Source organism: Toxorhynchites rutilus, chromosome 2, assembly GCF_029784135.1.
Source record: "Toxorhynchites rutilus septentrionalis strain SRP chromosome 2, ASM2978413v1, whole genome shotgun sequence".
Taxonomy (NCBI): Eukaryota; Metazoa; Arthropoda; class Insecta; order Diptera; family Culicidae; genus Toxorhynchites; species Toxorhynchites rutilus.
The window spans coordinates 298,267,440-298,281,168 of record NC_073745.1 but is presented as its reverse complement, the minus strand read 5'-3'; the positions used below and the strand labels follow the sequence as shown (position 1 = coordinate 298,281,168).

The 13,729-nt window shown below is 43.4% G+C and overlaps 1 protein-coding gene across 2 annotated transcripts in view; it reads left to right on the top strand.

Annotated features, from left to right (window-relative positions):
- The first annotated feature begins 1,499 nt into the window (after positions 1-1,499).
- Positions 1,500-13,729, top strand: part of LOC129765156 (syndecan) — a 103,130-nt gene continuing 90,900 nt past the window's right edge. For both annotated transcript variants that reach the window (XM_055765048.1, XM_055765047.1), the window contains exon 1: positions 1,500-2,301. In XM_055765048.1, the coding sequence (XP_055621023.1) occupies positions 2,212-2,301 (90 nt within the window). In that variant the 5' untranslated portion in view covers positions 1,500-2,211. The remainder of the gene's footprint in view (positions 2,302-13,729) is intronic.

Below are 13,729 nucleotides of genomic sequence, written 5' to 3'. Positions count from 1 at the left end.
GATTTTCATTTTTCTTCATAAAACGTCGTTTTTATGCATATCCTACGGAAAAACACAAAAAAACTTAAAGTTTGTTCCCAGCTTTAAAAATAAAAACAACATCAATCTCAATTGTCCCATATTGATATTCTATTCATAACTGTCCCACCATGTATTTTTTGTAGATCCATATCGAATGAATCGGTTTAAGTACAGGAATTGCACTCATTTCTGGTTTAGAAGAACGAACTATAAGGAACTATCTCATGCAAATAAGGAAAGGTTTAACAGAACACGTGTACACCCTGTTAGTGAATGCCTTATAACAATGAGATTTATATTCGGCGAAGGTGTTGCAGATCACTCATTTCTTCATAAAATGATGTTTTTATGCGTAATATTTTGGAAAAACACAAAAAAAAAATTATTGTTTGTTCCCAGTATATGAAAAAACAACATCAAGTTCACTTGTCCCATGTTGATATTCTAGGCATAACAGTCCCACCATGAATTTTTAAACCCGTAATCAAGCTTGTTTGATTCAGTGAGGATATCTCATCATATTTAATTAAATAATAGTATAGTGCTTATAAAAACCCACTGTATTGCTAAATGGAAATGCTTAAAGCTTTTGGTAGACAAATATGCGAGAAAACTTTGATTGCGTTTTTCTCAGTTGCTGATTTTGGAACATTGGACAACTATGCGTAGAACGGTAGAACTGATGTTTTAAATTTCTTCGAACAATCAAAATAAATTATTATAAATGGATCGAAGCGCTGGATTGGATTATTTTCTCTCAAAGTTTTGTCACTTTCTTTTTTTGCTTGAGCAGTGGTCCTAATGTTTTGTCCGACACTGTATAATAAAAGTATAAAGACGCGTCCACATTACGCCAATCGGCCTTGGCCGCCCGGTAAAGCCGAATAAATGTGGACGTACCGCCCGGGCTTGCCGACGTGCCGAAAACCGACCCGAATCAAACCGAATATAACCCGAAACAAGTGGGTCCGGTTCGAGAAAGTAGAACCAAAACAAAACGAAGTAAATTAGCGTTGACGACATTGTGCTTCGTGTGTTCGTGACGGCTTCGTGCATCCGATGGGCCTTCGGCTTCGTGCACCCGATGGGGCGTCCACATTACATAACGAACCGAATATGCCGCCTGGTACAGGCCGATCGGCATCATTCGGCATAATGTGGACGCGCCTTAATAGTTGTATTATCTCGAAGACGATTGGAGTTAAGACAAAACGTTTCATATAGTTTTCCAAGCTGAATTTTTATGTTACTTTTCCTAAATAGTTGCGAGTTCGCAAGGCATTGTAATTTAATCAATTTTTGTAAATCCATATCAAGAGCAAAAGTACGCAGCCATTGATGCCACTTCGCATGGTGCCCCTCCAGCGACGCACGGCACTGCAACGCAAGTCCCGCAAAAGCTCGAGTCCTGCTACCCGGCGCATTTTGGCTGACTCTGCGAGAGCCGGAGCGAACAATGAGAGAGAGAGAGACTGTCGGAAGACATTTTGAAAGCGCAAGTCGCAAGAATTTCTTGTGTGGTGATTTTCATTGATCATAGAAGAGTAGTGAGTGCGTGCGAACAAGTTTACTGCCCTACCGAAAAAAGAAGTCAAACGAGATTTGTTTATCGCAATAGGTAGCAATTTCCGCCTGCATCCGATCGCTGGCCGTCCGAATGTGGTCCGGGAAGGTGTAATTAGTGTATTGCGAGTGGCCAAAGTATCGTGTGTGTTCCGCAGAGGCGGAAATCCGAGGGTGAAAATTGTGAAAGATTTACGTTCCTCTCTTCCTCGGCTCGTCGTCTCTTACATTCGAATCATTGCCGTCCCGCGCGTGTTCGCCCCCGCGTCCGTAAGGTTTTTTTTAATTCCTTTCCTCCGTTGTTTCATTCCGATTCGCCTTCACTGAAGGGTATGTGTAAAGTGCGTGCGTGCGTGTGTTGGTGCTGATCAGGGCACGAAAAGGAAAATAATACATCGGAATAGGAATCTGACCAACAGCAGCAGCACCAGCCAAATAATCGAGAAAAAAAAGAGTTTCTGGGCGATATCAATTCCAAGGGATATTTTGGAATATTCACTGTCAAAGTTAGCAGAGTGATAACTGGCATTTAGTGTGAAGGATTGCGAGGAACGGAACAAACTCGCAGATTGTGTGGAATAGCAGCTAGAGGTGATTGCAAAGTTGTGAAGGATCAGGAGCAGCAGGATGTATCTCAAAAGAATCTACATATCGACGACACTGTTGGCGTTTTTTATGCTAACAACTCCGTGGTCTGCCTTGGCCCAGGATGAACAGGTATTTCACACCAAATTCATTGCTGTTTATTTGTGATCATGGTTTTTATTTTTCTTATCTAAATACCTTCCTACACACGAAACGATCGCGGAGAATACGCACGCAAGAGAGAAAGAGAACGAGAAAGAGAGTGCAAGCAGTTGAAAGAGACGAAGGGATCAAGGCGACGAGACAGGAAAACTGCGAAGAAAAAGAATCAGGCAGCAAAAAAAATTGTATACGAATCGCTCCTCGTCAATGTTGCCAGTTTTATGTGTTTATGGGTGAGCGCCTTATTGGTGCATTCATTTTAATGCCGGAGGCTGTGTCTCGCTAATGATTCCACACGCCTTTGCTTTCCCGGGCGCCTCCTCTATCGATGGCGATGGAGGTGACATCATTATGAAATCTATTATTGCCGCTCTCGAGCCCGAATCGAGCGACAGAATTGTTGGAATTTTGTTTACAAAAGGTTGGTTTTGCGCCCGAGTGTAGTGTTGTAGTGTTTACATTCCTACCCGCTGGCGGCGTGTCGACTCGTGCATTGTAGCGAGCGACACTTTGAACATGCTTCGGCAATAACTTTGTACCATTCTATTTGCCACGAGGATACAACCGGACCGTTGTTTATTGCGATGTGTCCATCGCAATGCTTCGGGAATCTACGACAGCAGAACGTGTCATTTTGGTCCTGTCGTGCTTCAATTCGTTTCAGTTAATCATTCCGTAGTAATCGTAACTAGGTTTCTAGGCTAGAATTCCGACATAAGGTTTATAAGAGATTGCTTAAATTGATCTTCATTGCGTTTTAGGGTATGTGAATTTCGATTCATAACTGGTACTTACCTTTCTTTGTAACTTTCTGACCTTTTGAGTGTGGTTCCGTCCAATAAACATTGTATAAAATTTTGGCACAAAAATTTAATAAATGAATTTCAATTCGTCTTGAGATTATGATTCGAAAATCTTATTCAATTCCTCGCCTCTTTTGAAAATCATAAAAACTGTTTCAGAGCCCCGTTTCTTTTCTGCATTCGTATCTTATAACACAAACTCTCAATTTTTACTTTGTTGTTGATTTCGAAAAATTTCATCACAGTATAATCCTGAAAACAGAAATCCGTATATATCCATAGAGATTGTACACAATTACGTAGATTTTACCCACGTAAATATCAAACAACTCCGTACATGTATGGATCGTGTCCGCGCCGGGACTCCTCCTCGATGAAAAGCTCCCACGCCTGAACAGGCGGAGCGGACTGAACGGAAAACTCTATTGACTCTTTTTGAGTCTTAAAAAAGACTATTGGTGACGGTTTACAAAGAATTGAGAGAGATGCTGTGTCGGTGACCGGTATTTATACTCCTACTGAGATGTTTCGTGTGTGATGTCTATTGTGCACAAGAACAGCGTTTGTGTTATCTCGTCTGTTGAGTGTTATCTCGGGCTACTCTAACTTAATTCGCATTGTACGCGACATACCGGCCACCAATGAAATATCTGTTTCATTCAAATTCAATTTTACAATAATATTTTAATTCAATTCACTATTCACAATGCTTATTTTGGGTTAGCAGCGGGTGCTGCGTCTTCATCAGGAGGTCCAGTCACTTCACCAGAAGTGGGAGTAGACTTCATCTCGTCATCTATTGGTATAAGGCAGATCTTCACGATCGGCCGATCGAAGACTGCGCCGGATGCCAATTTGATGGTAACCACACGGACGAGGCCATCCGCGCCGGGATGGATTGCTGTGATTCGGCCCACACTCCATCTGAGTGGGGGTAAGTTGTCGTCCTTCAGGAGTACCAGTTTGCCGACCAGAACATTCGGCTGTCGATAGTAGTGCTTCGTCCGTTGCTGTAGCTGGGTAATGTAGTCCGTTGACCACAATTTCCAGAAGGATTGAGTTCGTTGTTGCATCTCCTGCCACAGCGAAAGCCGGTTCTTGGGAATTTGGGCTAGGTCGGGCTCCGGGATTGATTGGAGGGCTGATCCGACCAATAAATGTCCCGGTGTGAGGATTTCCATGTCGCTTGGGTCCTCAGAAAGCGCAGTCAGTGGGCGTGAGTTAAGACAGCTCTCAATCTGACACAGAATGGTTTGCATAACTTCTGCTGATAACGAATCAAGGCCAATAACTCTCCGGAAATGGTGTTTGAATGCCTTGACAGCGGCCTCCCATAGGCCGCCAAACGTGGGTGCTCTAGCTGGAATGAAGCTGAATTGTATCGATGAGTCAGCACAGAAGGACGCTACTTTCATTTGCAGTTGCTGATCGTTAAGTTGTTTGCAGAGATTCCGTAGCTCCTTGTCTGCTCCCTTAAAGTTGGTTGCGTTGTCACAAAACAGGGCGATTGGTTTACCCCTGCGGGAAACGAAGCGTTTCAATGCTGCAATAAACGTTTCGGCGCTAAGATCGCCTACTAATTCAAGGTGTACGGCCTTCGTAGCCATGCAGACAAATACTGCAACGTACGCTCGGATTGGTGGAGACTTCATTCGACGTAACGGGATCTTCAGCCAGACGGGTCCACAAAAGTCAATTCCCGTATTGAGAAACGCACGAGCAGGAGTGATGCGCACCTTCGGTAGCTGACCCATCAGCTGGTGTTCTGCTCGAGGACGAGTGCGATAGCAGCGTACACAGGATCTTACGTGCCTCCGTGCCAGGTTACGGAGGTTCAATGGCCAAAATCTTTCACGGATGTGTGCAATCATTGCACGAGGGCCAGCGTGGAGGAGTTGCACGTGCACTGAATCGATGAGTAGAGAGGTGAATGGGTGGCCTGCAGGTAGGATCATCGGATGTTTGCGGGTGAATGCATAGGAAGAATGATTGAGCCGGCCACCGACCAGGAGTAGACCATCGTGGATGAACGGATTCAATGTACGTAATGGTGACTTGCTGAGTTGTGCATCATCTTTGACTTGGAGAATAGTGATTTCGTTGCTGAAGTGTTCTTCTTGTACCACTTTGACGAGGCTTATTAACGCTTGGCGGAGTTCATCTGATGTTAAATGCGGAAGGAGTTGCAAATCGGATCCAGCAGACTTGATCCGACAGTGATGCACGAACCGGCGACAGTATGCGACGATGCGGGTGAGTCTCGACAGTGACGAATAGCGGGTGAACAGCGTGCAATCAGTGAAGCCTGATGATCTGGTAACCGCTGCAAGCGAACAGGGCTTCGCTTCGACGACTTCTGGTGGAAATTCCTTTACATCAGGAACAGGAAACATGCTTGGCCATTCTGAACGGTCAGACGATAGCCATGGTGGACCCTTCCACCACAGGGTATTGTTGATAAGTTCGCAGGGATCGCAGCCCCTGGAGATGAGATCAGCCGGATTCTCCAACCCGGCGACGTGGTTCCAAATACCTCCTTCTGTTAGTCGCTGTACCTCCGCGACACGGTTTGCCACGAAGGTGTTGTAGTTCGATGGTGGATTGTGCAGCCAATGCAGGGTGATCGACGAGTCAGACCAAAAGAAGGAATTAATATTCATATTGAGATTTAGCATAACGTTTTCGTGTAAATGACTAAGGAGAACAGCAGAGCAGAGCTCTAACCTAGGGATTGATAGGGTCTGGATGGGAGCTACTCTTGACTTCGCTGTTAATAGACGAGTTGTGGTGATACCATTCGTGCCTACACTTCTGACATAAATGCATGCACCATATGCATTTTTGGATGCATCGCAGAACCCATGAAGCTGAATAGTTTTTCCAGAACCTGGAGCTTTCACTAAGCGTGGAATAGAGAATGATTCGAGCGTATTCAAACCTCGTCTATAATTTTCCCACACGTTGCAAAGCGAGCTGGGGAGCACTTCATCCCAGCCCAGTTTCGATTTCCAAAGTAACTGGACAAATACTTTGGCTGTGATGACAATTGGTCCCAGGATTCCCAGAGGATCAAAAAGTTTGGACATCTCGGAGACCACGATTCGTTTCGTGATTGGAGCATTAATGAAGCATTCTGGAACTTTGAATCTGAACGTATCTGATTCCGGATGCCAAAGCAGACCTAGCGTGCTAACGGATCCTTGTACATCGTCAACTGTTACAATCGATCTATCATCTTTCAAATTTGCTGGGATGTTTGACAATACTTCTGACGAATTCGAATTCCACTTTCTGAGCTCGAATCCTGCCGACGCGAGGATGCTTTTAACATCAGAGTACAATTGTACTGCTTCGTCTTCATTGTCAGCACCGCTGAGAAAATCGTCCACGTAGAAGTCTTTTCCAATTCTTTCAGCCGCATCATCTTCGTTCCTCCGATGATCGTGAGAAAGTTGCTGGAGACATCGGATAGCTAAATACGGAGCACATGCAGTGCCGTATGTCACCGTAGTCAACTCATATGTACGGACGTCTGGATCAGTTTTGCTTTGCCAATAAACACGCTGAAGACTTCTGTCATTGGGATGTACCCATATTTGGCGATACATTTTTGTTATATCTGCAACGAGTGCAATCTCGTACATACGAAACCGTATGACGATGGCATATAATGAATCCTGAATGGTCGGCCCCACCATGAGGCACTCGTTGAGCGAAATTCCCGTTGAGGATTTGCTAGATCCATCGAAAACCACTCTACATTTTGTGGTGGTGCTGCTTGGCTTGAGCACGGCGTGATGCGGGAGATAATACGTGTTGGAATTTTTGGTATCTTCGGATGGAATCACTGGAGCCATATGGCCGAGAGCAATGTATTCTGTCATAAAATCAGAATATTGCTCCTTTAATTCTCGGTTCTTGATGAATCGACGTTGCATCCACTGAAATCGACGAAAAGCACTGATCTGGGAATCGCCAAGTTGACTCAACATGTTTTCCTTCTTGAGGAGGCGCACAACAAATCTGCCTGATTCATCTCTGGTGGTTGTTTTAGAAAAATGATCTTCACAACATAATTCTTCTTTAGAAAGCCCACGGCTCCGCGGACAACTCTCGACTTCCCAAAATCGAGTCAGTTGTTGATCTAAGTCATCGGTAGTACAAAGCATAGCGACTCTTCCATAGTCTCGAAAGGCTGTACCGGTGGACACAGGACCACTAACTATCCATCCAAGTAAGGTACGTTGGAGAACAGGCTGGCTTTCAGGAGACATGGGGTCCACTTGAATCTGACCTTTCACCAGAAGGCTGAAGAAAAGTTGAGCCCCAATTACCATGTCTATCCTTTGCGGTTTTGCAAAATCGGGATCAGCTAAGGTCACCTCGGAAGGAAGTTTCCAGTGTGAAACGTCAATCGGTCGAGCTGGTAAATCGTTAGTGATCCTTGGGAGGATACTGAAAGTCAGTGTGTGTGAATACGTGGTGTCGATGGAACTGAAAGTGGCGACGGTGCAATGTGTGCTGTTGACTGTAGCGCCACCCATGCCTGCGATGACCGTTGTTTGCTTTTGACGGTTCAAGCTCAAAAGTTGAACGATTCTTTCGGTGATAAAATTTGACTCGGAGCATGAGTCCAGTAAAGTTCGGACGAAGGTGGATTTCCCAGATGGACCGTGGACCCTCACCACGGCGGTGGATAACAAAACAGTTGAGTAGGTGGTATTCGATGACTGCGCTGCAGCTAAAGCATTGGTGAGTGGCTGTCGGGTGGCGGACGTGGTGGTTGATGTGGATGGTGTGGGAGTGGATAACTGTGCCGAAGTAACAGATTCACTACCGGCGGTGGCGTTGGTGGTTCGTATGTTCACAGGTGATGAATTCATATTGGTGTAGGTGGATCGATCGTTGGGGGAGAGTGGATGTAATAGAGAATGATGTTTTTCATTGCATTTTCTACAGGATTGAGATGAGCAATCACGACTAAGGTGTTTCATAGATAAACAATTCCAACAAAGCTTTTTCTTGCGGACGACATCTTGCTTCTGCTCAAGTGGCATTCGTTTAAAGACTTCGCAATCATAAATGCGATGTGATTGGTTGCATACGATACAAGACTTAGGTGAAAACGATTTGGACACAGCTGCAGCATGGGCGACAGACAAACGAGATTTTTCTTTTGGTGATAATATTGCTGGACTACCACTATTCAAGGATATTAAGATCCGAGCTTGATCTTTCAAAAATGTAATCAATTCATTGTAGGTAGGAATCTTCTCCTTATCGCAGGCTGTTGACCGCTCCCATTCCCTCAAAGTGTTATGATTCAATCGACTACACACCATGTGTACCAGCAGAGAGCTCCATCGTTCAGTTTGCTCCCCCAACGTCGATAGAATTCTTACGTGACGTTCAAATTGGTCAACCAGGGCTAATATCGCATTTGAAGATTCCTTCCTCACAGGATCAATGGCGAACAATGACGCAATGTGATTTTTAATAAGCAAACGTTTATTATCATACCGACTTACAAGCAGATCCCAAGCGATTTTATAATTATCGCCCGTTATGTTAGTTGTATCGAGTAGTTTTTTAACAGGATATTTGAGTGCGGCCATCAGGTAATGGAACTTATCCACAGCAGCTAAATTTTTGTTGTTATGAATTAAACTACGATATGCGTCATAAAAAGGAATCCAATTGTCAATCTCACCATCAAAACTCGGCAAATCAATTTTCGGTAAACGTACAACAGATGTGGAAATCTGAGGGGAATTAGCCGAAACATGATGATTCGGTTTGTGTGTTGTTAGGAAATCATGTAATGTATAATATCGTTCTTCCATTTCGTTACGATCTTTCACTAGAATAGCTTTAGTTTCGGATTTATCCTCCATTAACAATTCCACTGCGATGGATGTATCAACAAAGCGATCATATAGTATATCCAGTCTCTTTAATCTAGATTCGATTTTGTTTTGATCAATCTCGGCATCGTAGTCCTCCACAAAGCTCTCGATGGTTCTAATTGCCTCCACCGTCACACTCAACATCTTAGATCGCTCCCGCAGCGAAGTCATTGTATCAGCTGGGAACGTCACGTAAATTAAAACCACCGAAAACCACCACAGTCCACAGAAAATTCTCAAAATACGATGCCGGCTCACTCCACCACACAAAATTCCAAAAACTTCGACTACTCTAGTTGTGTACTCACCAGTCGAATGCCAACCCAATGCAACCAAACTCACTCTCGATGATAGGTTCCGATACTCGAATCTGGAACCGACAGGATCTTCGACAGGTTTTCACGCGAAACCTGGGAAACGGCGGAAGTAAAGATGCGGGTTTATCGTTCACACCCGAGAACCGTCGTCACACACTAGCGCTATACAATTAATAGTGTCCACTGCGCTCAGGTGGAATCCAATTTCACTTTCTTTTTGAGATCAGTTAACACTTATAATATTTCGATTTAAAAATCGCGATAGTTTCACTCGTTACTCGCGAATCATTTGCACAACCGAACAATAGAAGGAAGCTGTGATCTCCTCTAAACCAAATCACAAGATGGTGCGTTGATCCTATAAGAGATCTGATGAAGCCTATTGTCCCACAATGGACAATAACGTTGATACTACAATACAAGTAGCGGCGATGTCGCGGAAAAGCGACCACACTGGCGGTGATTCAGCGTCGATGCAGCAGTTCCTATTTGCGTTGACCCCACAATGGATCTGAGGAAACCTAATGTCCCACAGTGGACGATAGCGTTGATGCCACAACAAAAGTGGCGGTGATATCGCGACAAAGCGATGTCAATGGCGGTGATTCGGCGGCAATGCAGAAGATTAAACTTCACGTTGATCCCACAATGGATCTGTTGAAAACCTCTTGTCCCACAATGGATAATCGCGTTGATGCTACTACAACAGTAGCGGTGAAGTCGCGACAAAGCGACGGCAATGGCGGTGATTCTGCGACAATGCAGTACGGAGTACGGATTTAAAATCCGGTTCGAAGGACCACAAAGATGTCCGCGCCGGGACTCCTCCTCGATGAAAAGCTCCCACGCCTGAACAGGCGGAGCGGACTGAACGGAAAACTCTATTGACTCTTTTTGAGTCTTAAAAAAGACTATTGGTGACGGTTTACAAAGAATTGAGAGAGATGCTGTGTCGGTGACCGGTATTTATACTCCTACTGAGATGTTTCGTGTGTGATGTCTATTGTGCACAAGAACAGCGTTTGTGTTATCTCGTCTGTTGAGTGTTATCTCGGGCTACTCTAACTTAATTCGCATTGTACGCGACAGATCGGTTTTTTATGTTTTGCAGCCTTCAGATTTTCAGCGTCGCTGTGAAAAAGGCGTAACTGGTATTTATCCAAAGAAAAAGATTGATTGAATGAGAAAACCCCAGACATATTTTTCCTTTAAATTCATTCCGTTTTATTTGTAATTTATCTAAGAGACGAATGAACTCTCAGAGTTTAAAGTCTCTCTAATTCAATACCTTCCCCTTGTAATTTAATTCAGCCTCCTCAAAATAAAGTTATTGATTCTCGGTCTGTGAGACCGTATTCGCGAGTATAGGAAGGTTAATATAATTTTTTAAATAATTTTTCCTTGTTGCCTGATCGATTCTGATTGTTTGGTTAGGATTCCCGCTTGCCATGGCCCAGGCCAGTGGTAAAAATCCGCGCCGTTCGATACCGGCTGTTATTGTTCCCAGAGGTCTTCGTTTCAGATCCGCTGTTTGTGATTCAAGTTTTGAAGTAGAGGTCGACAAATTCCAGGGAACAGATCAAAGAGGCAGTTCTTGGAAGTTCGTCGCCTTGTACGAATGACGAAAATCTTACGTAGAATCACGACGAGCATCCGAATCATATCCCGCTGATTCCGTAGAAGTTTTGAAGGCTTTAGTACTTTGGGCAGAAGTCTGAGCATGGGTTGGGTAGACTGTACACTTTGAAGTTGCTCTCCGTGATTGACGTGACCCAGCGAAATTGCACATCAAACACACTGAATGGCGCTTTGGGGAAGATGGGATCATTCTTATTGTGCAAGTTTCGCTGATTCAAGCTTTAAATAGTCAATAACGACGCCGGCCACGTCCTTACAGTCACTAGGGAAAGGGAGGGAATGTTAGTATGATATTCGCCCCCAGAAGAGTCGCCTTTAGAGCGGAGTTCTCTTGTGATTATCATGGAAGGAAAATTTGTCAGTGAGAATGGGTATGACGAATCATGATTCACGGCGAAACGAGACTTCGAAAATAGAAGCTATTCTGATCTGTGAAGGTCACTGAGAAAACTCTAGAACGATATATTTTCATTCATCACTCGTATTACATTTCAATTTTTGTTTCAATTGTCTCGAACGACGTTTTTTTTTAGGCAACCTGAGAAGGTCGCCGAGAAACTCCTTTAATATTCCTCGAATAGACGATATATTTTTCAACCTGAGAAGGTCACAGAGGGAATACCTGATTTAGGAGTTTATCCATTTCTTTTGACATAGGACTATGTCTTTGATTTCTATATAGGGGGGTCACTGTACGAAAAATGTAACGATTTATTCAGTGTTTTCAAACGCATATTACTCAAAATCGTTATTGCGACATATGTTGTTTTTTTTTGCTTGAAACACGCACAGAAAATATAGTAAAAAACTTAAACAATTTGACGATTAAAACGGGTTTTTTTTTCGATTGCACTAACACTCGCTTTTCTTCTCCGACGCAACGAGCAATCATTTTGCCTGCATTTCGGCGTTAGATGCGTATCAGGAGTCATTTTCCATTTTCCATTTTACAAACAGGCATTTATAAGTTGGTAGAATCAATGGAGAGATGATCTTAGAAGAAGGTTTCACTACATCATACCTAAATTTCAATCAATTCGGGCTCATTTCATGTCTTTATCGTGTAGGTCTTGCTACTAACAATTTATGTAATTGAGGTCCAGGATGTCATAATATGGAGCATGTGGCTTGGTTATGTAAGAATGCAATTAATGAGATTAACTGGCTAATGATTTAGAAGTTCGTAAGGGTATTTGATGACAAATTTTTACAGCTTGAGTTCCTTAGAAACCCGCTTCAATTCCTCGAATGCACTTGCTTCTCCTTTTTCTTTCCTATACATAAGCAGAACTTAGCACCCAATTTAGTGTGGTTCCTGTAGTGAACTGATATCTACAGGAACCACACTAACTTCCTAAGAGAGCACTCATGGCCATAGGATACTTAATATACATCACCTGGCTTTAAAGGTATTACAAACCCTCACAAACAATGTTCCGGTAAACGTGGCAATGAAGAAGAAAATGCTGTTTATATTTATGATATATTTCAAAGATTTATTTGATTTATTTATGTAGATCTTAACTATTTAGACTTGTGTTTAAAAATGATAAATGATGACTCCTAGTCTTCTTGTACATAATTGAATAAACAGAAGAAAAGGGTAATGATGACTTTAATGGTATTATTGTGTACATTTTTGAACAGAATGTGATTCCGGAGTCTACCACGTTATCTTATCTCACCCGTTTAAAGGATATAAGTACATAAAGGACTTCCATGTGATGTATCAAATGAGAGAAAATTACAGATTTTGAACAACGAAAAAACTCAATTCAAACGCAATTACACACACAAGCACAGTCCTATGTCAAGATCCCGTCCGTGCCTCTTAGGCTCAGACCCATTAACTTTTTTTTGCCTAAAAACCACAGATAACAGTTATTGCAACCATCCACCCTTAGGACTTTGGACCCTCTGCTCTGGTTCTCAATAGTTTTAGATTCTATTCGGACATGCTACTACAGAGATCCGTTTTTCGCAGGCGCAGTTCCTTCTGTACTTCGGGCAAAAAAAGACGAAGTGTTCGAGCGAGTTGTGGACTTGTCATCGACCTTCTGTTGAAATTGTGCGACACGTTGCGGTAGTCGGCTCTCGACCCGGAGAGGATTCGCCGCTCCCTTATCGCTTTCACATCCTTCAACCACGAACCTGATGGAGCTCTTGACTTTTCGGAGGAATGGGCTCATCATTGTGGGCAAAATTCCATCCAAAATTGGCTGTGGCAATAGATACTTACTGATGGATGACTGTTTCTGCTGAGAACAGCTGTCGGATGTTGGCGAGTTTTTTTCTTTGATTGGAAAACAATATTGTCGTGAAAGCTTATACCGATACCAACTCTAAGCGTCCCTTTGGATCTGTTCGAGTATCGAAACTCATAGTTGCGGTATTTCCCTGAGATTAGTTCAGTGGCTGGATGGATGGCAACATCTAGTCATTTGTCCCGAACCAGGGTAGTCTGGATATCGGTGGGTGGTGGGTGTGTGACAACTGCTGCAAGATTTCGTTGGTCAGGATTGTCAGGTCCGTTACTTTGAAGAGTCGATAAAAATGTCGACAGGTGGTTCCCTTACTTCAGCGCATATGGAGATTACAAGCGTGAATCCGCAGTGCGTTGTAGATCCGTCGGCCTGTGTTTTTAGGACCTTATTTCTGGCCAGACACATCAATTCGAAGCCATAGGTGAGACGGTTCAGTTCGTCTCTACTCCTAAGATTTTGAACGTTCTAAG